The sequence below is a fragment of the Acipenser ruthenus genome, chromosome 24, assembly GCF_902713425.1.
Source record: "Acipenser ruthenus chromosome 24, fAciRut3.2 maternal haplotype, whole genome shotgun sequence".
Classification (NCBI taxonomy): Eukaryota; Metazoa; Chordata; class Actinopteri; order Acipenseriformes; family Acipenseridae; genus Acipenser; species Acipenser ruthenus.
In genome coordinates, this window is record NC_081212.1 from 407309 (window position 1) to 433694 (window position 26386).

General features: G+C 44.0%; 2 protein-coding genes across 16 annotated transcripts in view; one reads left to right on the top strand and one right to left on the bottom strand.

Moving 5' to 3' along the window:
* Window positions 1–25998, bottom strand: part of LOC117964243 (Fanconi anemia group J protein homolog) — a 39551-nt gene extending 13553 nt beyond the window's left edge. Inside the window, exons 1-18 of one of the 4 annotated variants that reach the window (XM_034907135.2) lie at window positions 25751–25998; window positions 21267–21353; window positions 20780–20907; window positions 20535–20603; window positions 19267–20407; window positions 17831–17959; window positions 17442–17553; window positions 16871–17068; window positions 16631–16773; window positions 15835–15978; window positions 10294–10593; window positions 8988–9209; window positions 8527–8726; window positions 7881–8013; window positions 7616–7770; window positions 6261–6426; window positions 5766–5906; window positions 5362–5523 (exon numbers count right to left, since the gene is read on the bottom strand). In XM_034907135.2, the coding sequence (XP_034763026.2) occupies window positions 5362–5523; window positions 5766–5906; window positions 6261–6426; window positions 7616–7770; window positions 7881–8013; window positions 8527–8726; window positions 8988–9209; window positions 10294–10593; window positions 15835–15978; window positions 16631–16773; window positions 16871–17068; window positions 17442–17553; window positions 17831–17923 (2169 nt within the window). In that variant the 5' untranslated portion in view covers window positions 17924–17959; window positions 19267–20407; window positions 20535–20603; ... (1 more) ...; window positions 21267–21353; window positions 25751–25998. Of the gene's footprint in view, window positions 1–5361; window positions 5524–5765; window positions 5907–6260; window positions 6427–7615; window positions 7771–7880; window positions 8014–8526; window positions 8727–8987; window positions 9210–10293; window positions 10594–15834; window positions 15979–16630; window positions 16774–16870; window positions 17069–17441; window positions 17554–17830; window positions 17960–18472; window positions 18614–19266; window positions 20408–20534; window positions 20604–20779; window positions 20908–21252; window positions 21354–22467; window positions 22551–25750 lie in introns of those variants that run through there. The other 3 variants (XM_034907136.2, XM_058997833.1, XM_034907137.2) reach the window with 3 other exon arrangements.
* Window positions 23246–26386, top strand: part of LOC117964244 (acetyl-CoA carboxylase) — a 61141-nt gene continuing 58000 nt past the window's right edge. For 11 of the 12 annotated variants that reach the window (XM_058997818.1, XM_058997820.1, XM_058997824.1 and 8 more), the window contains exon 1: window positions 24630–24801. The gene's annotated coding sequence lies outside the window, so the exon portion shown is untranslated. The other variant, XM_058997819.1, reaches the window with a different exon arrangement.

Below are 26386 nucleotides of genomic sequence, written 5' to 3' on the forward strand. Positions count from 1 at the left end.
AGAGCAAACCGACGTTTCTGAGCTTGTGAACCACTGCACCGCAATAACGGTTCTGAAAGATGGAAATGAAAGAATAGTGTACATGGAAACAGAACTCTCTCAGCCAATCTGGATAGGCTCAGTTTGCCATCCCCGAGAGAGGAAACCGTAGCGGACCCCTGGGACCCTGCGCTTGCTCAACCTGTACAGAGCACAGCGACTTCCAGATGTTCAGAACATTAATAAAAGCGCTGGTTCACGGCCGTCTGTCGAAACTTTAGAACGAGCAAATTGCAATAAACCTTCATTTTCCCCTTGTTAATACCATCATTAAAACCACTGGAAAAACAGGACGCTGGCATTAGTTTCTCTCTCTCTCTCTCTCTCTCCAAATGATATTACTTCTTTACAGGGCTTGGATTAAAGTAAAAACAAGCGTTTTGTACTTGGTATTCCTACTTGTGTTTGATTTACAGCTTTGAATAGTTTTAACAAGGAGTGTATGAAATATTTTCAAAGCGAATAACGAACGCAGTACATAAATTGTATCTTGGTATCAGCCACTGACTCTCGCTTTGGCACTGGAGGCATAATTCCCCCCCCCAAAAAAAAAACAACAACTCTTCATCTCTGCATCACATTGTTTAACATTTCACTGGGCAGCACTCTGCAAATCAAGTCACAGTTGTTACTATGGACAGGTCTAGAGCAGCCACTTCTTGCATGCTTCGAAATGTGCAACCATGTGTGCTTCTTACAGCGAATGCTGGTTAGGATTTAGTAGCTTTGGGTTTGTGTATTTGATGTATTCCATTAGTGACACCTTCACACAGCAAAACGTTTTCTAACTATGGTAACACTATTTCAAGTCACTGGTACATGCAGCAGTGTAATTAAGGAGCCTTAGGTCATTCTAGTTTGGGTGGTCTAGCCAGCGACTCAGCGGCTACTGCCATGTTTATGTTCAACCTAAAAGTGTTCACTTAGTCCGTGGGTTAAATAAAACATTATACCACCTACATGCGGTGACATCACTTCTTTGCCATGGTTACCGATTTGTTTGGCGCCATTGGTAATGCTGGTGGTGACCACAAGCCCAATAAGAAATGTTAGCAAGGAACAGTAAAAAAAAAAAAAAAAAAAAAAAAAAAAAAAACTTTGCAAAACCTCTCTGCCTCGGATACGTGGCCGTTTCCACTATGAACGTTCTAATGCTCCTACAAACAAAAAAAAAAACCCACAAAAAATAAAACACAGAATAATTTGTTTATTTAGCAGACGCCTTTATCCAAGGCGACTTACAGAGACTAGGGTGTGTGAACTATGCATCAGCTGCAGAGTCACTTACAACTACGTCTCACCCGAAAGACGGAGCACAAGGAGGTTAAGTGACTTGCTCAGAGTCACACAGTGAGTCAGTGGCCGAGGTGGGATTTGAACCGGGGACCTTCTGGTTACAAGCCCTGTTCTTTAACCACTGGACCACACAGCCTCCACAATTATTGTTATATATAATTCAAACAATATGAGACACTTCCCTCTCCCCCAGCTCTCAGTGTGGTTAAAATAACGAAGTGCACAAACACAGTCTTGCTGAAACAGTTTGTTTACTTTAAACTTTGCTTTATTTAGTTTAGTATTACTGGAGATCCTGCGATGGAGAGTCTGAGCCCCTCGCTGTCGCCTGTGTTTCTGCATCGCATTCCTGAAGGCTGAAGATTCCAATACTGTGGTAAGAACCGTGTTCTCAACATCTGACAACACGACACAGGGCAATGATGAGCGCCCAGCTGCACCATGGCAACATGACAGCAAGCAGGTTACTTGCAAACAGCAAGCTTTAACCCCTTCACCTCTGGAAAAGCCCATTCGCGATCAGCCAGCAGCGTGTCCCACCCTGGCACCAAGACTGGTCTTTGTGTCTGATACTCCACATTGCAGAACAAATAACAGCAAACTGGGAACGAAGACAAGCTCTTGGTCACATTACAGTTCACAACACCACAAGGGGTTTTACAGACACCACAGTTCTGCTGTTTCTTCCTCTGAACCTACAGACACTAGTGACTGCACTGTCTGGAGTCTTGTGGTTAAAATGGTTAAAGTCAGTGCCACTGCCATACAGCAGCTACTGAAATACAGTGAGAGAGGGGGGGGTGCCGAATTTCACTGCTGTCAATCAATTCACAGATCTGATTCCAGTCGTGAATTACAAGGGCTGAGCAAGCGCTCCAGAGGTTAACAGTGTAATATACAAGTATAACGAACGCAAAGCGCCATTAACCTGTGCAGAGGCGGGTGTGGTAGAGGCACGGGGCTCTGCAGATCAATGGGACATGCTTTGCCGTTGCTGTTCCTTTCTGGACAGGAGGTAGCAGGTTCGAGGTCACTGGTGTAACAGCTGCATTTCTAACAGTGTTATTCATCAGCGATGCATCAAGCAGACTCTCCTCAGCTAGGCTGACTTCCTGTACAATGTGCAATTTCATTTTCAAATTACCAAGACGAACGCATCTGCCAAAAACACCGTCAAGACCTTGAATTGAATCAGCTTTAAAATAAATTCAACGTCAATCACTCTAGCTTCAGTTTTACTTCATTTCACATTTTAAACAAGTTTCTGTAGTTCTGTTTGTTTGTTTTAATAAGGTTAAAACACATCTTTACACAGAGGCCTTTTTGTAGATTTTAATTCCCCCCCCCCCCCCCATTTGTTTTTGGATGTTTTTGGATATGTTATTGTATTATATTATATTATATTATATTATTGTACAGTATATTTTTTTGTAATGTGAAGTGCTTTGGGATGCCTTGGCATGAAAGGCGCTATACAAAATAAATTTGATTTGATGAAAAGGGAAAAACGCACTCTTCCCAACAGTACAAAGCTATGAAATCTAACTGCCCCCCAGGCAGGGGGAAAATATATGGTCATTTTCTTTTAAGAGGAACAGTTCCTTCTTCTTCTTCAGATTTAATCCTCAATGTCCTCACAAAATAAGTAGCCTTAATCCACAAATTATAAAACACTTACACTGAATCTTTTTTCCAGAACAAACTCAGGGGAAAAAAAAAAAGACGAAGTGTGGTGAGAGCGAGGCCAGTGAAATTCAGAAGCATTAGCACTGCAGTTGCTGTGTGCTCTGACTTTGATATGACACATATTGAATAGATCACCCTCGCTGCAGGCGCCAGGCGAGATATATCTTAATGCAGACAGGTCGGCGACATGAACCCTAATGGTTCTTATCTTAATCTGGTTTAAAAGCATCTTGCAATTGTGACTGATCTTTTCCCTTTGTGACGTTCATTTTTAGAAGGTGTCTCTTAATTTTGCTGTGGTTTCTCCTCTGCATGTACAGCAGGTTTGACTTGGCTATGATGGAACTGTTAAAGGAAACCCACTGCATGCAGAGTTCAAACTACGAAAGGATGATCCAGTAAGCATTCGAATGGTCTGAGTGTAGAAACAGTATCCAGCAGAGAACAAAGACACCCGAATAGACAAGCATGTGGAACCAGCTGAACTGCAGCTCAGTGACATGCTGGTTCTGCTATTTTATACAAAAATATATAACAATAATAATAATAATAATAATAATAATAATAATAATAATAATAATAAGCAAGTCTTTGTTAATATAATAATGTCACTTAGGGGTCTACAATGTTCTTCATCTAAATTTAAAACTGGATGTATTGACTAATAGGGAACTCGTTTTTGAATTTTAAACATGCCTTACACAATAAAATATATGGAGAACATTGGAATGTTTTCATGGTATTTTAACGCAGAGGTTATTGAAGTTAAGTACGCTGCGCTCCCAGCTGGTGCTCGAGGCTGCCCTTTTCACACGTTTCTTTCCGAGCTCTCCCATTGAACTTCAATCTCTTCTTCTTTTACAGGGACTGGAGACTCCGCTCTCACAATTAAAAGCCAGATCCACTGAGCACACATTAAACATGAATGCATCATCAGTGGAGCCGCATGCATGCACCAGTGATGACAAACACATGGCATGTTTATACAAGACGACCGAGCAAGCGGAGCGCCAAAATGATGGGATGTCTAGGTTTATACCAGCAAAGACGATTGAGCAAAGAGGAGAGCCAAAATTATGGGATGTCTAGGTTGGTATTTCAGCTGTAAAGAAATACCTAATTCTGGCTGTTTTACCGAGACCGTGAATTACACACACTCAAGACAAAGAGATTAACATTTTGTTTCAACTTCACTGATTAACAGGAAAAAATATTTTTGTAAAACTGTTATCTGACCAAATGTTATGTTGATTAATAATTAATTATTTATTGATTGATTGACTGATTGATTGTTTAACTTTTACGCGGATGCTTAAAATGGTTATTTACTTTTTTGTAACAGCCATTTTTATGCATCCATAGAATGCTATTTTCTTTCTTTCTTTCTTTCTTTCTTTCTTTCTCTTTCTCCAGCCACAAGGTAATGAAATAGAAAACCCTGGCGTGCTCCAGTCTGTCAGGCAGGACGGCCAGGTTTCTCTTTTGCCCGTCTTGGCTGCAGATTCCCTGCCTCTCATTGATCTGTGAGAGTCATTTGAGAAAGTTACCAGACCCTTGGAGGATTCATTCTGACAGACATCTTCAATGGAAATAAATTATTCATAGCAAATGCATAACAAACAAAGAAGGACAAAGTATTTATCAATGGGATCCTATAAGCAAACCTGCAAGTGAAAGGCGATACAGGAAAACGCAGGCTGAATTCTGAGGTTTGCAAGACATTTATTAAACATTAATAGAGGGCTTATTGAAACTTTTAGCTCTGAGTAACCGACACAGCGATGAATTTACTCTGTTAAAAAGCACTTTTGTTTTTGTCGTAACTAACTTCAAGCGTGTGTTTTACTCTACTGTGATCCTTTACTTCATGGTTTAAAGGGTGATGTGTTTACGTGTAGGTACAGTTGAGAGTAACACACATTGAGTCAGTCTTCACTCTGTACTGACATGCAACTGTACGGTCTCCGAGGCCATCTAAAGATCAAGAAAGGGAACTACAGTAAAATATTCTGAGACTTTAGCAGGCTTTTTAGATGCATTTCTTCAGCTGAGGGAACACAAAGCCACTTTTTCAGGAACAGTGGCTTGAAACCTGGTTCCAGCAGACCTAGTCTGAGGCAACTTCGCTGCATCAAATCCCAAGTCTCCCCTGATGTGCCATGAAGCCTAGTTTACTGAAACCAAGTTCACTCAGCTTTATATTTAGGCAGTAAGATACAACACAGAGAGGGAAATATCAGAGCTGCCAAACTGAGACCGACTAAAGGGCGCCATTCTATAAAGATCAGCATCCGGACACCATATTCTACCTGGAGCCTCTTGAACCGCACTCCTGCCTACCTTGTATGAAGGCAGAAAGCACAGGACTCCGTGGGGAACAGCCTGGCAGACGTTCAGCAGCAATCCGCCCACTTCATCCTGGAAGTCGAAGGTCTCGGTGTGCTGGAACGTAGCGCACAGCTTCCGCCCCCTGGGCCCCGCCCCGATCGTGCCAACCCACACCTGTGGCAAGAAGGAGGCTTCTGTTTAAGAGAAGAACCAGGAGAGGCCGGCTCTTCCACTGCGGGCAAAACTGCCCACGTCCTGCATTGAACATGGAGCTGCTCATTTTCACCACAGTGGAAAATACAGTGCAATGAATCAGTGTACTTCTTTACCGTTTCAAATCCCCACAATGTTCTGCAGTGGTGATTTTAAACCTGCATTCCAATGAAAGCAGTACAGATTCCACCGCTGTATTTTACCTGCGACTTGTTAATGACGTGACTGGCTTCCAGCTGGATTGAGAACTTCACCCCGAGTTCAGACGAGAAGGATCCCATCGGGGACAGAGTGCCGGACGTCAGCACGATTGTGCGGACAGTGCCGCTCAGGTCAGAAAAGGCCTGGATACAGCAAAATACAGCAAGGTCATTCAGGAATTACCACACTACAACCCACAGAAGCCACTAAGAGACAATACTAAACAAACACTTAGGCCCTCGGTGAATCTGCTTTGAACTGATCACACTCAGAACCGCATGAATAAACCACACCCTAACAGGAGTTTACCATGCAGCTATAAGCGAGGAACGCATCATGAGGAAATGATGGCTCCTCATCATTTCAATAATAAACGTATCAGAAGGCTGGGCTGGGCGCAGGGCTCCCGCGACTTTCTACTCCTGCATTTAAAGCTAATTTGGATGCACACCTCCCCATAAACATATTCTAAAGCCCACAGCTTAGGAGCATCTCACCACTGCAGGGTTCAAACACCAGAAGTTCAGCGTGTACACCAGAGTCTTCTTACGCGCACTTTGTATTCTCCTGGGGCGGGCGAAGAAGCCGTTTGCATCAGGAAGGTCTGGCTGGTTATTCCAGGTGTAAGTCTGCTGGAGCGCCACTCTGTAATCCTCTGCAAACCTAAAGCACGGGGAAATGGGCACAAGTTAAAACCAACCATCAAAACCAACAGGACTCGAGCAGTTATCAGAACTACAACCCAATGTGCAGATTGCATGGATAGAGGCACTGGAGAAAGCATTATTTGCAGTAGTCCGGTAGGCTGTAAGGCATTGCCCTAGCGCCAGTAATAAATTGCATTATCTGATCTCAAGCTGTCTAATATCCTATATAGCATTCATATATTAATCCTAGAATTAAAAACAACATGCTAACGCATGCATGAACTGATCAGGCACGTTGTGTTATATTAGCAGAACAGTGACCTCACCTGAAAGTCAATCCGGAACCCGATAACGGGCTGAAATAGAATACTGTGTTTCTATGGCAACTAACACTGCCCTGTCAAAACCAATGTAGGAAGTGAGAATAGCATATTGTCCATGTGGTTGGTAATTTGTGGATGATGAATGACCCCACCTCATATTGATTTCTATCTAATGATGTCCAAACGACACAGACCTTAGCAATTTGTTATTTTCTGAGATCACTCTTGCAAACATGCTAAATTCTCCTAAACAGCTGTCACTGGATATCAATACTGTGTCTAATATCTTGCGTGCTTAACCCTTTCACAACTGTACAGCTAGACTACCCTGGGAGAACTAATTACACACATTCCGTGTTCTATACTAACAAATAAACACAAGGTGCAGCCAGTCACAGCAAATCTACAGTACTTACTGCACACCCCCTAGTAGCACATCATTCATCATCTTTGAACTATTTCATGTACACCTATTCTGCCTTCGATCTCGACTGTCCAAGACTACAACTTGATAGCGTTTCAGTTTTGTGCAAACTGTGCATCACAAGACCACCTCAGCTTTAGAGTGCTTTACGTGATCTAATCAAGGGACAAAAGTAATAAAATAATGAAATAGGGAAACAGGGAACGTGATTATTGAAAAAGCAAGTGTTAACATAACAGGGGTGGAAATGAGACTCCTACTGCATAGCAGTTTCACCCACTCCAGGTTTTAATAACAGCTTGATAAGCCACAGTGTACAGGTAACAAGCTTGGGTGTGTCTTGTTAAAATCTTAGTAAAACCAGGAATTAATCAAAGTGCTATGCAATGGGAGCCCTATTCCCATCCCTGTACGACCCTGCACACAGGTGGTGGTGGTGGCCATGGTGCAGTACCTACCTGCAGTTGTATCGGAAGAGGAACTCGAGCACCACAAAGAGACCTTTGAGCACCATCTGAGACTGCGAGCTGACAGTGGGGACCGGCACAGATTCCTCCTTCCCATTCACCAGGCTGAGCTTCTCTTCCTTCTCAAGCACAGCAGCCAGGTGTTTCTGAGAGAGGCACAGAGCACAGCGGGGTGGGACCCGGGTTCAATGGCCTGCCCTTTGACAGCACAACAAAGCAGGAGGAGCCCCTGGGGCAGAGCTCAGGCAGCTCTCACCTGCAAGATGGGAAAGGTGGCCTCTGTTATCCCCAAGCCATGGAAAACCTTGAGGATCTCTTTGCCATCCCAGACCTTGCAGGAGGATTCGTACTCCCTCTCCACCAGAGCGGCAGAGCTCTCTTCAACCCAGCTGCACAAAGCAAACACAACAGCGATCAGCATTATCATCACTGCTACAGCTGTACTCAATCAGAAATGCAAACTCATCCATCACACAGCACAGGTTAGCTACAGCTCATACTGCTGCTAAGCACAAGAAAAAAAACAGGAATATTACATCTTTAGATGCTCAGATCTCAAAACTATGAGCTCTGATGAGCTGGCTAGCTGTGCGTTTGTAACAGTTACTTGGTGAGTGTGTATATTGTCTCTGATGAGCTGGCTAGCTGTGTGTTTGTAACAGTTACTTGGTGAGTGTGTATATTGTCTCTGATGAGCTGGTTAGCTGTGTGTTTGTAACAGTTACTTGGGGAGTGTGTATATTGTCTCTGATGAGCTGGCTAGCTGTGCGTTTGTAACAGTTACTTGGTGAGTGTGTATATTGTCTCTGATGAGCTAGCTAGCTGTGTGTTTGTAACAGTTACTTGGTGAGTGTGTATATTGTCTCTGATGAGCTGGCTAGCTGTGTGAATGTAACAGTTACTTGGTGAGGCTGTAGCAGAGGGCTCTCAGCGGCCCGTGATCGCTGCAGCGCACGTTGTGGGTCACCATGCTGTCCAGCTCCTCGCGGGCGAACAGCAGCTGGGCCTGGGTCACAGTGTAACTGGCTGCCTCCCGGGCACAGTCCTCGATGTTGTGAGCTTCATCCAGCACCACAATCTGGCCTTTCAAACTGATGTCCATCTGCAAGCAGACAAGAGTCCATTGTACAACCCCGACCACCATCAATCACCCACCACCCCCACCCCACATGAAACAAACAAAACTTTATGTGCTTCTTCTAACACAAGCATATTTTAAGACTGATCTTTAGTCAGGTGTAAGAGGCAAAATGAAACAATAGTTAACCCCTTCAGGGTCTGGATGAAGGTTTAAAAAGTGTTGGAACCAAAGCCCAGGACTGGAAGGGTGAGCTCCGGCCAGCCCTGCTCCAACGGGACCTACACTCTCCCGGATCTGTGGGTCCAGCAGGTAGTTGTAGGGACAGAAGACGATGTCCGCCTCCTGCATGAGCTCTCGAGCCGCGTAGTACGCACAGGAGCGCAGCTTCCTGCCCAGACCCACCAGCTCCTCGATGTCCCAGGCCTGGTGCAGCCCGTGGACCCACTGCAGGGTGTTCTGCTCTCGCATCTTGTGGACGCTGTGGTAGGGACGGCATGACTTCCCCTGCAGAGACAAAACGAGCAATCAATAATATATGCCATTGAAACATACCACATAACTGCAAAGGAAATGAAGTCTTTATAAAACGAGTTAAGAAAAGATTACTCAGCAATAAAACACGCAGTGCAGAAAGACACACTGAAACGGTGTGCATTTCCTCCCCCACACGAATATGAAGAAAACGATCTCTCTGCTCCTTTGAACCCCATTCATACTTACTCATTCTTATGCCAAGTGTCTGAAAAGCTTACACTTTTGAGGCATTTAACAGTGTCATAAAGTGTGAAACGGGATCATGAAAAACAAGGAAGATCTCATGCATTGGAATGCTGTAACACAACCCCGAGGCCAGGGTTGTTCAGCACAAGTGTGATCGCACTTGATACTTTCCCTCTCTCTCACAAACTGTCAGCTAGCTGTTTATCATACCACGGGGTGCAATAGGGCTTTGCTCTGCGCAGACACCTAAGGTGACAGTGTAATTGGCCCCTCATTATAACAGCAGTCCCCTCCCCAGGCCTCGGTAATATGAACAATAAATGCTCGAGGAGTACAAAACATGTTTGAAGCCCCTGACGTGGCGGCACAACAAAAAGCTCTGTGTGACTGATCGAGTGTATTCTTTCCCGTAATTGCCACCTACGGCTACACTAACAGGATTTTATTTGTACAGCTTTTAACAGAAGGGCTTGCATTACAACGCTGGCAACATCGCAGTGCCCTCTTTACCATCGCGCTGCCTGATTAAGAACTTAAAATCCTATCCATGCACACACACACACACACATGCACACACACACTCAGTTAAGGTACTTGCAGTATATTTTTGGAGAATGGTTATGAAAGAAGCAACTTCCTTAGTGCTCAAGAGTAAGGTGGTGGAAACTTGCAGGGTTGCAAATAAGCAGTTTCACCCACTCCAGGTTTTACTGCGAGCTTGATTAGCCACAGTGTAGGCAACAAGCTCAGGTGCGTCTTATTAAGCTCATAGTAACACCAGGAACGGGTCACACGGACGTGCAACGAGCGCCTCATTCCCCTCCCTGCACTGCTCCGGTGTTGGCTAATGAAGTGAACCCAGACTCACATGCTTGGCCTCCAGCAGCTCCCTGCACTTCTCGTTGCGGTTCCCCCCTGCCGACACCTCAGGGTGGACGCAGGTGTGGTCCCGGCTGGAGAGGATGGTCATCCGGACGCTGGAGTATGCCGTCCTGCGCAGCTCCCGTGTGATCTGGGAGATCTGCTTGTGAGTGCGGGTCCCAAAGAAGATTTTCGGGACCTGCTGCTTCCCACCCCCGCTGTTCTCCTCGTCTTTGGCACAGCAGTCTGAGTCCTTCTGCTTCAGCTTGGTGGAGGCACAGGGGCACACAGAGCACGGGCCAGGGGACTAGCGAAGAGGAGACAATCAAGAAAGAGCGTCCGTCAGCAAAGTAAGACAGAGGCACAGGGAACGTGTGGAATCATTGTAGACGCTAGAAGCCTTTTTTATGTTGAGCAAAAAACAATAAAATGACAGACTTCACAGAGGCAGATCTTCTGACGTGAATTTATTTATGCAGGGTCATTGTTTGTAATTCAGTATAAGGGAATACAAATTACAGATTAAAGTTGCCACAGGTATCGATATGCTATCGACAAAATCATAAAAAAAAAAAAAGAACGCATGGGTTTTTTTTTTTTAATGTTTTGCTTGTAACTAAATTATATGGATGATGTTCTTCGTGTTTGCGTGTTCTTCAATGTAACGCTGCTGTATCATGGTTCTGCATCACGTCCTGCATCGTTACACAAACAACATTAACAGCTCCTTTCTGTTTGTAGTCTTTAATCAGGGACTGTTCCATGTGCAGTCACGACATTTCATTAACTTCGTACCTCATTTCTCTTTTCACATACTTACATAAGCCACAAAAGAAATGTTATTCTTCATAAACAAATGTCAAGTCCTCCATGTCTGTTATTGTCAGTGCGCGTAGCCGCTGTATTCATTTGAATTGTATTTAATAACTAGAAGACACCAAATACAATCCCCCGATGTAACTCTTAATAATAAACCCCTCACTCTCCTTTTTATTTTTTTTAAACTGTAATCAGTAAGATTATCCCCTATAAACAAATGCAAAGTCACGGCGAGTGTTACACCACAATGCTGGGGATCAAGCTGTCTCGTAGCCTCCGTTTCTGTGGAAAACCGAGTTCAGATTACCTGCAGTCCTTCACAGCCTTGTCTCCCATTAAACATTACAATACTCCATAGAATGGAGGTGAATGTGACCCTTCCAGCGCTGTCACTCACCGGGATAAAAGGGTCACTGATGTGCCAAATAAACAGCCCCTCCAAGCTGATGGAGTTACAGCCACGCTGGAATTGTTACATCCCTGGCTCCGATTGCCACTAACAGCAGATCCGGTTACCCAGTACTGCCACATTAAATAGCCAGCTCCAAATATCCTGCCTTGTGCATCGCATAATTACTTATTCATTGAAAAGGATAAAGGGAAGAGTTATGAATAGGACCCTTGTCAGGAGCAGGGCAGGAAACAGCTGATACAAGGGTATATGTTACATGCACGGAGATGCCCGCCACAGCCCCTGCTCCGGCTCACATACTACTTCTACCAGCAGTGGAAGTGGTAAGGAGGCACCCCTGGAATGCAAACGGTACTGCCTCAGGCACATTCCTGCAAACACTGCACTTATACTGCTCAGACTTTATACAGAACAAAATAAAACACAAACGCAATTCAAATGAAACACACTTCATGTGACTACAGAAAACAGAGCGGAAAATTAGAAACAAGATCATTTTATTTGAAACGCTAGCCTTTGCTTTGTGATATTCAGAGCGATACACAGTAAATCTTAGTGGAGATCACTCAGTCACTTGGCCAAAGCAGTTCTGCTCTTAATGAAGTTTGTAAAGTATATAGTGTAAGAATACGGTGTTGGATCTTAGAGAATATAAAGGAACGAGGAGAAGCAGGTGTGTCAATTTGTTATTTAGTTTTTGTCATTATGAATATAATGGCATGGACAACGATTAATAAAGCTGTGTGGCTCAGGTCAGAGATGAGCCATTTCCAATCCTAATACCAATATGCCAACAGCTATAAATTAGCATCGTGACCAGCGACTTTATCAGGGCATCAGTCTAGATGGACATTCATCGTCAAACACGTGATCACCTGCTGCTGGTATGGATGGATGGTTAAGCAGCAATCTGAAATGATTTCATCAGTTTGACACACAAAGCGTTCTCTTATATATAACACCTAAAATTAAACTTTTCAGAGGCATTGTTTCTTTTGAATCACTTGATGAACATTTCAGCATTTTCCTCCAGTGACAAAAGCAACTAAATGTTGCTCAGTTAAGGTCTGCTTGGCTGCTGTGCATCGCAGTGCAGGAACAATCCCACCCGGGCTGCAAGAGGCTGCTGTCAACATGATTCACAGCTCTGCATTGAATATTTAATAACCAACAGAAGCTCAAAGTGGCCAGCTAAACCTGTATTGTAATGTTGCAATACTATCCACCACCTGACCATGCTGCTAATCTGATTGTTCACTAGCATTACATTTTACAAAATGAACTGTCTGCTAGTGAACGTGGGCTTTCTATTAGAACACCAGTATGATGCGGATTATCATTTTGTATGCATTTGAAAACGAGACAGAGCAAGGGTGTGTCAGCAGTCTACCTTCAAGACAGCCAAGTACTGTAGGGACATGTCAATTACACTCAGGTGTGCAGTCTTTTGTGCAGGGCACTTAACTTAAAGCATGGCACACAATAGCAGCTGGGTAAATAAAACAAACTAATACATGCCATTGCTCAGCAACTAATCCTTACCTGGAGCAGTTGAATTAAGACCTGCTATTTAATACCAGTACAACCACTGGGTCGGGCGAGTTCACCAGATGGTAGGATTGCTCCTTCTTTTTTTATTTATTATGTAGATTATCTTTCAGCTACAACTGCTTAGCAACAATACTTTTGGAACTTGTTTAGGAAACGATTTGAATTGATTTTAGAGGAAATTTAAAGACCTGCGTTCATACGTTGTTGAGGGTACGGTTATGTTACAATAATATAATAAATGAGCAGAGACTCAGAAATCTCCCATTAACAGCAGATTTACTCTGAAAGCAGGTCAAGGACCTCAATTCCTCTCAAGCCTGCATCTCGTCCCTCATCTGTATGATAAATCCTACACAAAGCATGCCACAAATCAGTCTTCTAGTACTGCAGCGTTTAAATGTAGACGTCTGGACTTCATTCCCTCATTCTAGCTCAACTCAAAGATCAGTAGTGGTGTGAAGCCTGCATGCTCGGAGTGCTGGGCTCCAGCTCGGGTTCACGCTCGGAGTGCTGGGCTCCAGCTTGGGTTCATGCTCGGAGTGCTGGGCTCCGGCTCGGAGTGCTAGGCTCCTGCTCGGTCTCGAGCTCCGGCCCCTGCTCGGGCTCCGGCTCTGGGCTGGGCAGCGACTTTCTCATTGAGTTTGATAATGAAGCAGGCACACCTGTGCTGTGGCAGAGCGACGGCAGAAGGAGATATTGTCTCTCTCTGCTCTGGTAGCCCGATCCCTTTTCTCCACACAACGGCAGAAAGAAAAGGCCGCTTTATACAACCTTTCCCACTTTTTAGCACAGTAACAAAAGACACCTGCACAATCTGGCCCTATAATCCTGCTGCGTGAAATCTCACACTGTAATCACCCGAGCGAGACAGGAGCAGAGGAGAGAGTGACGGTGCAATTCTGTCATGGAACATGGGCTATTCTTTTATTATTCCACTCTTGGGGTGGGGAGGGTTCTCCTGCACCCTGCTGCGATGATCGCATGACACACCCGACACAAAGCACCTGTTTATCCCCGGTGCAGTCACCAGCGGGTGAACCCCATTCAGTATTTATCACAGGCTTTCACAGATCACCGCTAAGCGAGCAAGCGTTTTAATTAAGCTGGAGCTCGCTTCAAAGGCCCCATTGAAGATGTCAATCAGCGTGCGAGGGATCGAATGCGGTGTCAGGTGAGAGAGTGTAACACGAGCCCCCCTCTTTCTTCATCCCAGCGCTGCCATTGTGACAGACTGTCCGTCTCTGGGAACGTGTAACTGAGCTCACCCGGGCTCCATTGTACAGGTTGTAAGCAATATGTTAGTCTGTGTGATGGGCGAGCACATTGACACAGATTCTCTTCACCGCCGCTTTCTTCATACCGAGAGTGTTTGTTACAATGCTCTGGATTTTCTGTTCACCTTCATTATGCTGGGGCTGCAGTAGCAGGGATTCCATCATATAGCGTTACAGGAGATAGAAGCCTGCTGATTATTCATTTATGAGATGATTAATAACCGCTGCTAGACAACAAGGGGGAAAGTACACTGGATTAACATGCAAAAGGGAGGCGACAGCAAGCAAGGTCCAATACCACCAGACGTGAAGGAGACGTGGGGCTGGTCTGCCCATTGGAGAGGCTCTCACACCAATACCACAGGAACGTGAAGGAGACGTGGGGCTGGTCTGCCCATTGGGGAGGTTCTCACACCAATACCACAGGAACATGAAGGAGACGTGGGGCTGGTCTGCCCATTGGGGAGGCTCTCACACCAATACCACAGGAACGTGAAGGAGACGTGGGGCTGGTCTGCCCATTGGGGAGGCTCTCGCATTATAATTATCATCATCTTTTTCATGTTTGTTAATTATTTTTAATGCCATTTAAAAATAAAACAACCCAAGACTAAAAGAATAAAGCAGAAAAAAACTCTCAAAATTGTGGCCCTCAAGTTCAATTCAGATCAGTGGGTTGAATTACATTACACTGCAGTGCACTCAGACACTACGGAGATTGAAACATTTTTCAAGACGGTCAATACTGACTTTCTAGCTGCAAAGTAACAAGCCCAGTTTAACATTCCCTATACTAGTTTAGCCTCCGATAACCTAGTCTGCTATGCATGTTGCTTCCCTATTAAGATTTTCTTTATTTTACAATACAGTTGCAAATCCCTTTGCCATGCGTGTGTTAGCTACAGTAGAATGAAGCATCAACCCCTAAAACAAGCAGAACATTAATGAATTCATACAGCAAAGTGCCACAGCACACTCTAGTGGTCATTCTATAAATCACACCTGCTCATGTTCAATATCACCACATACTGTTTGCTCAATGCTTTTACTTGCAACACACATACTCATGTACTGGTCTCCCGCTACCATTTAAAGGTTTTCTAGGCTAAACCAAACAGTACAGTAATGTGGTGACTTTCCTATTGTAATCTGTGCATTTCAAGGGTGGGTGGTACACTACATTAGTAAAATCAGATTGCTTTTGCTTCCCTTGTGCTGTAGCAGTGCCTATAAAGCATGTGCAGCGTGCCGGGCTGCAGGCAGGCTGTGTACTCACTGCTGTGTGTGTGCATGCTGCAGGCTGTGTACTCACTGCTGTGTGTGTGCATGCTGCAGGCTGTGTACTTACTGCTGTGTGTGTGCATGCTGCAGGCTGTGTACTCACTGCTGTGTGTGTGCATGCTGCAGGCTGTGTACTCACTGCTGTGTGTGTGCATGCTGCAGGCTGTGTACTCACTGCTGTGTGTGTGCATGCTGCAGGCTGTGTACTCACTGCTGTGTGTGCTGCTGGCAGGGGACTGGCTGGCTCTGCCTGTGTGCTCAGCTCCACTGTCCACTGCTGCGGAGCAGGACCCCCGAGCTCCTCCTCGTCATCAATGAACTGCACCCCCTTATCCAGGCAGCGCCTCTTCCTCGCCTGTACGGTGACAGTAGCGGATCAGGCAAGGCAGCAGGTACACAACGGTTTCATTATTTGAAAGGGGAAAAGAACAATGAGGATGTTTATAATCTACATGCTCGTTTCTTACCAGGGTCAGGGCAATTCCTGTTTTTCAATTCCAATTCTTTTTTTTAATTCAATTCCAATTCCCATTCCCTTTTAATCGATTCCAGTACATCACTGACCAAAATTAAAATGAGCTTCTCACAGTGGCAACAAATCACTTAAATTGAAGTCACTGTTAGTAAATTCAATTGGCTTCAAATGGAAGCAGTTGAACAATCACAACCATCATTAAGTCTCTAAATAGGAATTCCTTCAAAGGAATTGGAATTGATTTTGAAAAGGAAATGGAATTGAGAAACAGGAACTGCCCCGACCCTGTTTCTTACCTGTTTGGTGTCTCCTATTATGAGTGCTCTGCGATCATTACCTGTCAAGCCTACTAACTATTCCAGAAACACACTGCTTCTGGAAAGACTCCTCAGGGCTGCCATGAACAGTATATTAGCGTTCCACTGTGCACTGAAGCTTTGAGATGAGAGGATCTTGTAATTCCAGAAAAAAAACTAAAACAGAAACAATAGATTTAAAACAATAGTCTGAATGCACACTGTTGTAGAATCACCTTGTGGTCACTTGCTGGGGTGCGGATCCGTTTCCTGTCTTGCTGAAAGTCATTGTCGTCGTCCTCATGGAAGGACGCCTGCATCCTCGCAGACAGCCTGGCAGCCAGCGTGGTCTTCAGTTTGCACTCCTCTGGGGAGACACCTGGAGGAACCCAGAAGAATCAAACAGACACACACACTGTATTAAACAGACTGCAGGTGTGCCAGTGTCACGGCTGCTGCTGCTCAGAGTGCAGTACCTTTCTTTCCTAGCGTGGGGGTCCCGTTTGCAGCGGGCGATGTTCTGCAGTCCGTCCCGAAGGCAGCGGCGCGCCCGTCTCCTGCAGGGTCAGAGTCAGGCGGTCTCGTTGTGTGACACGAACACCGGCACGGAGAGGAACTCTCCTCTCCCTCCCGCTTACATTCACGAGCACTGGAGTCCTCTCCCGATGGCTTGCCTACAAAAACAATTGGGAACAGAACACAGGACATGAACCTTCAATAGCAACACCACTCTACAAAAGTATACAACACGGCCTGACAGAAGAGGAGAGATTGGACTGAAGCATGTATTAAAGGACCCCTGTGCTGCGCCCAGCTGTGGCAAAATAGATCACAAGTCAGCAACAGAAGCAAGACTGGCTTGTATTTCAAGACTATAAAAGTATTCCTCACATTTAAAAAACTTTTTTTTTTTCTTTTCTTATTGCAACAAGGTGAAGCTTGATTGCCCGAGAGCCTTTTCACTCGTGCGACTCCTATCCCCTTCTTTTCTCATGAAAGGTGAAGCGCCAGACCCCGGACCCCGGACCACAGACCACAGACCCATACCGTATTGAGCTTGCTGCCACGCCAGGGCTGAACACAGCAGAGCCAGGCTCTTTCCACTGCCAGTGGGGCTCTCCAACAAACAGTGCTGATGGCACTTCAGTCCTTTGACAATCTGCAGAGACAATGACACAGGGCACCAGTCAATATGTTCATGTCTCAGCCCTTTCACCTCCACACGCTTTGACATTCAATGGATTCATGTGCTGTATGTCTAGAAACATGAGCATTGAAATGGCATCACTTTGCAAAACTTACAGCTCTATGCAAAGGATGTGCAGTGTTGGAGATATTGGAAACAGTCAGAACTTTAAACACGTAGAAAATGCCACCTGGTTGCTTCAACCTGTAACCTGCCTTCCAGTTGCGTGGGGCTACAGTGCAGGACTCACCGAGTTCATCATCGCCAGCTGAGAGGGGTAAGCCTTGCAGGGGAAGAGAATCTTCACCCCGCCGATCGTGTACTGTGAGAGGGAGGAAGACATTGCAGACACCGGCTCAGACAGCACGCATGCCTTCAGCTGGAAAACACAAGAACAACGCGGGGATGGAGATAAGGCTCTCGTTACATAGCAGTCTGATCCATTCCTGTGATGAGCTCCCACTGCGGCATGTAAAAATCTGTTGCATGTCACAGAATGTAAACATCCTGTCCTGACTGACTGCCAATAATAAAAAAGGTCATCTCTGAGAGTTAAGAGATAGAATGCAATGCTGAACTGCGTTGCGGTGATATTATTAGAACAGGCCTATACATTTTATTGTACGGTTCTTACCGCTGGTTTCACACGCAGCCCCCGATTAGACCCCTAGTGTAAGCTTAGGTAAATCGGTACGAAATGATAGAACTAAACATTGTCATGACGTTGATACTGACTATGTCAAAGATTCCTGGCGTTTATGTTTAATTACAGTAAACAACACTGAAATCCATGCACGTTGTAATAATAATATACAAGTTCGACCTGTGGTCATAACGTGGAACATATTTGAGCATAATATTTAAATAACTGAAGAATCGGTTAAATAATTACCTCCAGAAGATCAGAGATGTGTTCAGTGCTACTAAAATACAGCACAACGATACTAGACTATCTTTTCCTTTTTAACTACAGTTCGCGCTTTCTCTTGGACGGCCTTCTATCAATCACAAGGAGGGGTCGCCGACAGCCAATGAGCATCGACACCAGGTAACAACAAACGCAGAGTTAACTGAGCCGCGCCCAATGAATGGACTCGATTCTCCTGTTGACACTACAACAACCAATAGTACAAGAGCGCTTATGCGGGTAACCAATCCGAAGGAGAATATAAAAGAATGGCTAGCCAACCAAATCTACCGAAAGTTTCCAATACTGCTTGAGGAAACTTTTTTTTTTTTTTTTATTATAGCAAGCAAAGTAAGTAGAATGGCAAAATTAAAACGCTTTTAATTGTTTTTTTTTTTAAATGAGAATTTTCTAGGGAAGGCTCTGATGTGGGTGCAGTGACTCAGACTATGGCGATGGAGCCCAATGTGCTGCTAGAGATTGCTGCGGTTTTAGAGGATGAAAGGGATCATGTAGCTGCTGTGCCAAAATGAAAAATAAATAAATTAAACAACTACATAAATGAATAAATAAAGAAGTATAAAAATACACAAATAAATTATATATGTATTTATTTCGACATTTACTTAGTTATTTCGAAATGTATTTATTTATTTATGCATAAATGTATTTATTTTCATTTTGGCATAAAATATCCTCCATAACCAAAACTATAATTGAATACAGCATACATTTTTTTAAAAAGAGTCCACATTTAAATAGGAGCTCTCTGACTTTACTTTGCTTCTCTTTGTCCTGATGTAGTAGCTGTATTATTAAAAGTATCTTCTCTTCTTTCTCCGTATCTCCAGAAGCACGCGTCTGTTTTGTTTTCCTCCGCTTGTACTACCTTTCAACCCCACCTGTCCATTGATTGAAATCCTGAAACGACTTAAAAACTGTAATTTGCATCATTAACATACAGGTTTCTAATTTAAACACTGAATAGTTATTCCGCCGCCTTTATGTAAATTGCACCCACTCCACCTGTCAGAAAAACATTAAAAAATGTTTTGCTGGAAATAACGTTGGGGATAAGAGTCTGGTTAAAACAGACGGAGCAGCGCGTTTCAGGCTGGCGGAAGACGCTTCTTGTGAAACTCAATGGCAAACTGAGGTATTTTTATTACCCTTCACAACACAGCAATTCCAATTCTTTACCAGGCAAATTATTTTATGGGTTTGTTTCCATTACCATTGTGGAAACAAAAACAACCTTGCTGGTACAATAAAGGTATATAAAAATCTACATGTGACAATTACATAGATAAGGTGATAAGAGACAGCTGAGCCAGTTCTTTTGATGAGGTTTTTAGATTTAAAGGAAGGAAACCAATTCATGTTTATTCAGATTTCCCGTCGCCACATCATTTTCATAATGGGTTCAAAGTTTAGGTGAAATCAAATGGAATCGTTTCATGTCCATCCATTTTACGGCCAGTTCTCATTGGAGGAAGGGCCTGAGTGTTTCTCATGAATATGAAGCGTTTGCTTTTCCAAGTTGGCCCCATTGCACTGCTATGATTGAGGCAGAGTTGAGGTGAGTTAAGATGAGTATTTGTATCTGGGCAGCAAGTTACTTGACGTGAAAGTGCTCACGTTAGCCATTTACCAGACAGTACAGAGGGAAATGAATTGTATTGTTTCTCAAACATGACTTTGTTGTTCTCTTTGAATTTCAGTCTCAAACGTTCAAAGCAAATCTCTCAGAAAAGAGAAATGTAGTCTTTCTCTATGACTCCAAAAGGAACAGCTTCCACGTGCCTGTCTGCTCATCCTCTAGAGGAAAGTCTCATGGATAATCACAATCTCTTGGACTCTGGCTGTGGGCCGGGATGCGTTTTCTTCTCTAGTGACTTTCAGCTTTCCTGACAGGCAATGCTAAGTGAAGATAAAAAAAAAAAAAACTTGTTAAACGCTGACAAACACACTCCCTTGGAAACAAACATGAAATAAAGCTGCATCTTCCTGCCCCTGTGGCTGGTGCACAAAGGCTTTCATTACTTACCCAAAGCGACACGTTTGCTGGTTCCTGAGGCTGTTTCTCCTCCTCTGGGAGCTTCCTGCAGCACTGGCACTGAAACACAAGGCTCACAATCATCGCACTGCCAGCAATGACACTCAATCCATGTCAGTGGTATGAATCAATCTGAAGTGCAAAATCTGGGGTGGTCGGATACTCGGGAGTTATAGAATTATTGCAATGTTCAAACATGGCCAAAAAGAGACTAAACGATGAGAAAAGTTACTTACAGGACAAGGGACTTCAAAAATGACAAACACTATGAAAGGCAGTCCACACCCAAGTAAGCCGACTACGATGAGGGGTCTGATGACCAGAGTGTACAGTCTCTCTCTCCACAGCAATGCAGCATCTTCCCCTGTAGCATGAGGGGATTGTTATACACATGCAAACACAATTACCATGGCTCACAGACCCAGTGCCAGGGATCACATGCATAGCTGGCAGGCAACAGGCAGCAGGCAGTGCCAGCTGCTTTGTAAGTTGCTCCATATTTAGGCTATAATAATTTTATGAGTTCCTTGTCGGATTTTATGTTACATTATACAGCATACAGTAAATGACGCTTATGTACAAATCAAAGCAAAAAGAACAGTAGTTCAAATATACTATCAGGATGCAAACCACATTGGACGATTGACCCTTGACTGAGCCAGGGATTATGATGTTAAATCAGCACTCCAGAGGTCTTGTCTTTCATTACCAGTCTGTTCTCACCCTCTTGCTGCTGTGTAGACCGGTCCGCTGTTGAGGCTGTTGTTGGTTCGGACTGTACCACACCGTGAGATTTTAGAGGGGCAGCGGCTGGAAGAAGAGTCAAGTGAAGCGCTGGTTATTGAGGTGAAGATAAAACACAATGTACTTTAAGGCAAGCCAGGCTCTGCAGCTGCTGTACCAAACACCCGCCCAGTTTGATTTACTGCAGAATATTTACACCTTATTCTGTGAAACGGAAATCAAACCAATCACAAACACCTTCACTGTTGTATTTGAGTCCCTTAATCAATTCTGATTGGCTTGTCAATGGAAACTGCACTTTGGAGTAAAGACCTACATTATCCCATGGGGCCCTATTCACAAAGCTGTTGTAAGGAATGCTTTTAAACAGTCTGGAGGACTAGCCTTCTCTACAATGGTTTGAAAAGGTGTCCTGAACTGCAAACTTGACTGTATTCATCAAAACAAGCTTTAAAGAAACAATCCTGCACAGAACGTTTCTTAAAACAGTCTGTGAGCCACTGTTTAGTATGTGCTTCATCCTGTCACTACAATAGTGTTAGTGTTGCAAGCACCCTGCACGAGAGCCACATGGCTTTACCTGTGCTTTATCCCCCGCTGTCGCTCAGCAACCACAGTTCACATACAATTAAGTGTAAAACAGAAACATATAAAATCTGCCAGACAAGGACATTCTGTAAACAGCAAACACATGAACACTGCAGCCTTGATTATCCAGATCACATGTGAACGAGTGCTGAATGACTGTACTTAACAAACACATGAACACTGCAGCCTTGATTATCCAGATCACGTGAACGAGTGCTGAATGACTGTACTTAACAAACACATGAACACTGCAGCCTTGATTATCCAGATCACATGTGAACGAGTGCTGAATGACTGTACTTAACAAACACATGAACACTGCAGCCTTGATTATCCAGATCACATGTTAACGAGTGCTGAATGACTGTACTTAACAAACACATGAACACTGCAGCCTTGATTATCCAGATCACATGTGAACGAGTGCTGAATGACTGTACTTAACAAACACATGCAGTCAGGATTATTCCTACTCTACAGCACAGAGCAGTCTGTTTCCATCTGCACTAGCCCAATGTGGAGCAGTGCCAGGGACAGGAGATTCATCCTCCAACCAGAGTGAAAACTGTAAGTAGAGCAAAACTGAACTCACCACTGCAAACAATGCTGGAGCACAGCAAAAAGAAAGAAAACAGTGAAACCCAATCCATTGTGTTTTACCAAGCACAGCCAGTGCAGCTATCACTCCTCTACCTTCAGAAGAGCACAATTACTACTACTGAACGCAGGCGTCTCCAGCATAGAGAATTATTAACTGTGATCCCACCCAAGAGCAATCCAACACCACCATAAACCTGTGCAGCTACAGAACCACAGATTGCAAGGACATGGAGATAAAGCCCTTTCCTGGACAGTGCTCAAGGGTAGGTCTGTAGCAGCCGTCCTCTGCACCTGACTGAAGCTTTGATAGCAGAACAGCAGGGCTGCTACAGAGACACAGGCACCAGCATCTGGAAGGGAAGGCAGGGGAAGGGTGACCCGCATCATTGCAGAAACCCGTGGGTTAGGTGAATAGAAGAACTCCTACCTCACCCACACTATCACTGCAGTGCTAGTAAATGCATACTATCTCAGTACCATTGCGCTGGAGCGACCTCTCGCCTATTACACTCTATCCAGGGACACTGTCAAATATTATACTCCCGTATTGTGTAATACGTAGTCAACACTGTGTGTGTGTGTGTGTGTTGCATTACAGTATGTCTTACGCTGTTTTAAAGGGTTAAGGATCTGTTATAAAGTAACGGTCTGGTTGATGTCATAACTCAACAGTAGGGGGCGATATTTAATCATTTCAGTGTAACAACCGCAGTACGAGTTTAATACAGAACACACGTCACAAATCTATTCATATGCAGTTCAGGACGGACCTGGCCGCCCTGTACCTCCATAAACCTCCTGTGTCTGCTGGTTCTTATTTAAGCAGCTACCTGCCCTGGAGAATCTTCCGGATCCCGGGATAAACAAGGACTTTTTACAATTGTATTCCCCAGCTATTTAATTTGCATTGGACACTACAGTACCGTAACAGGGTTGTGTAAAAAGAACAATTAAAAACCTGTGGTAAGTACAACACTGGTTTGTTCTAATGGCTGGATTATGAAAATGTGTTCTGCAAATATTATACCTGACATATATGATCAATAAAAACTGCTGATAGTATTTAAAAATAACTGTGAAAGCAATAGACAACGAACCGCATTAACACATGCGCCAGTGTTCGTGTTTACCCTCAAATCTTACCCTCAACAGTTTAAAATCATTCTAAGCTTTGACTGCGGTATAAACAGCGGCCCAGATAAGCTACGGACCTGCCGTTTTAAAAAATCCGAAATACGCACTAAATTTAAATTGAATCGCACCGCAGGTCTGCCTCCCCTAAAACTTCCACTAACAACTACAGCTCCCAGAATGCAATGTCTGCAGTTACTAGGAAACTACAAAAGGAAAACTAACCCAACAACATTAGCCAATCTCTGGCTACCTCTGTTGTCTTTGCAACCAATCACAGTAAGAATCAGAAAATGTTGGACGCTACACAGGTCTTAACGTAAACACCCCAGTCCAGCTACAAATCCAACTGGAACCATCGCCAGAGGCAACCGGTAAAAAAAAAAAAAGGTGCCTATAAATAATATTAAAGTGTTTTATAATGTATTAATGCGTTTCCTTATTGTATGTATCTGCATGGCTTTATATTGTGAAGTTGTAACATGTTTAGAGTTTAAGAATTGAATGTTAAAATATAAGTAACGTGATTAATTTGCAGTGAGTGTGACACCTTGAAAAGAATGCGCTGCGTCGATAAAGAACCTCGTAGAACACACGCGTGGGTATCATTAATTCAAAGTAACATTGCAGTTAAAACGGAAGGCTCTTTTTTAATGCCTACCCCATTACATTAAAGAGTGTGCAGTATTATCGATGTTACTCATGACTTCAGGGTAATGTTGCATTTTACTCTCTCAATGTTGAATTTAGAGAGTAAGTTACTCCCAGACCCCAAACCTTATCTGGAGCGCTGCCGGGTATACATCATGACAGGCGGGTAGATCAGGCCACACTGACCCAGTCACGTGTTAACGCGGCTGTCCTTTCATTGGGCACACCTCCCTTTGGCCTGAGCCGAGCTGACTCCGCCCCGGAGCCTACGCGCCCAATCGGATTGTGGAATTCCAACAGCGTGGGCTGGCACATTGGGTCAGAGGTGAACGCACTGGAGTAACCCGCATCGCACCATCCCTGAAGGTAAGCTGTCAGTGAGACGGGCCGGGCTAAACTGTGGACCATTGTACCGTAATCAGATTTTTTATTTTTTTGCAATCGGACCTATGATCTCCAGTAACGTGTTCTGGACTAGTTACAGTATCAAAGTACAAAGGTTACAGCAGGATAACGTGTCGATTAATCCACAGTATCTATCAGGGTGAGTACGGTCATTTACTCAACAGAATAAAAAGCCTAGCGAATACCTCTTCAGTAATAATAGCTCATTCATTGAACGCTACATTTACACTGCAAGCAGATCAGATGTTATTTTGTAAACATGTCGACGTCTACCACTGCTTGATTATAAAACACTTAACGTGTTGCTGTAATAATCAAAAAAAAAAAGTCAACTGCTGTACTGCCGTCTGGGTGAATTATTATTACACTAATTATCTTATTTAATATTAACGACTGCGATAGAATTATTTCCTGGGTTGATTTTCACAATATACAGGCAAAGCAATCTGAAAAAATATTCACAATGAAATTGGTGCGTTGAGAAACAACATGTGAGAATTATTTTTACCCATGCTTCCTAGAACACCGTTGCTGTCAGCGTTAAACAGTAAATACACGCTAATAATAATAATAATAATAATAATAATAATAATAATAATAATAATAATAATAATAATAATAATAGTGTATACACAGGAATCAAGCAAGCCGGTGCGCCAGTCTGCTGTGTCACTCATAGTGACGCCCGGCTGTACACAACGACTCTGCGTAGCTACCCAAGCGTATTCATGGAGAAATGGTATAATAGTTAACGTGTTTATATACTGCATATGTACTAAAGGCAAAAGTAGAATATGAATGTGAAAATTATAATTCACCGAAACACGGTCAGCTTCCTGGATTTACGCATTTGCACGTAAGAGCCGACACGGCATGTTTTTGCAAATACATTCAGCGTGTAGCTGTATACGCAGTGGAATGGAATACACACTGATGTACATAAATATACTTCTTGTTAGTAGCAGTAATAAAGCCGCTATACTGCGTTTTTACTGTAGTAATGCTCTCGGTGGAACACGTGGTTCCGCCTTCCCTATTGTTAGGCGGAGTAGCTTGCATTGTCTCAGCAGTTGGTACAGGAGCGTTACCTGTCTGACAGTCAGTGCGTAGGCTCAGTCACTTCCGGGGATGATGCTGCGATGACACAGGAAGCCTGTCAGCATTGTGTTTTGTTTTTAGACAGTCCACCGAGCCACGAGTCTGCATAAGCTAATGTAACAGTCACACTCACAGGGGAAAAAACAAAAAAAACAAAAACCGTATTCATTCCCAGAGTGAGTAGCACAGCACGCTTGTTGTTAATACTATACTGTAACTGACAGTAACTTTGGTAAGCAGTCCATCTGGCATAATACAGGGTGGTCTATTTTACTGACAGCAGCTTGAGGGCTTGCACCCCCAACCTTGTACTGCTGCAACGTGGGAGCAGGTTTGAGGAGGAGGAGGAGGAGGAGGGGGGAGTGTTCCTGACCGAAGCCCCAGACAGTGTGCATGTGCTGTGGACTCTGTACTGTGTAACCCAGCCAGTGAGCTTGGCACGGGCACACAGTCCAGGGATGCAGCATCCACAGACTGCATGATCACTGTGTGCACTGGAAGACACTTAGCAATGGGTATGCACTATGAGTTATACTGTGCATTCACACTGTGGGTTATACTGTGCATTCACACTGGGTTATACTGTGCATTCACGCTGTGGGTTATACTGTGCATTCACACTGTGG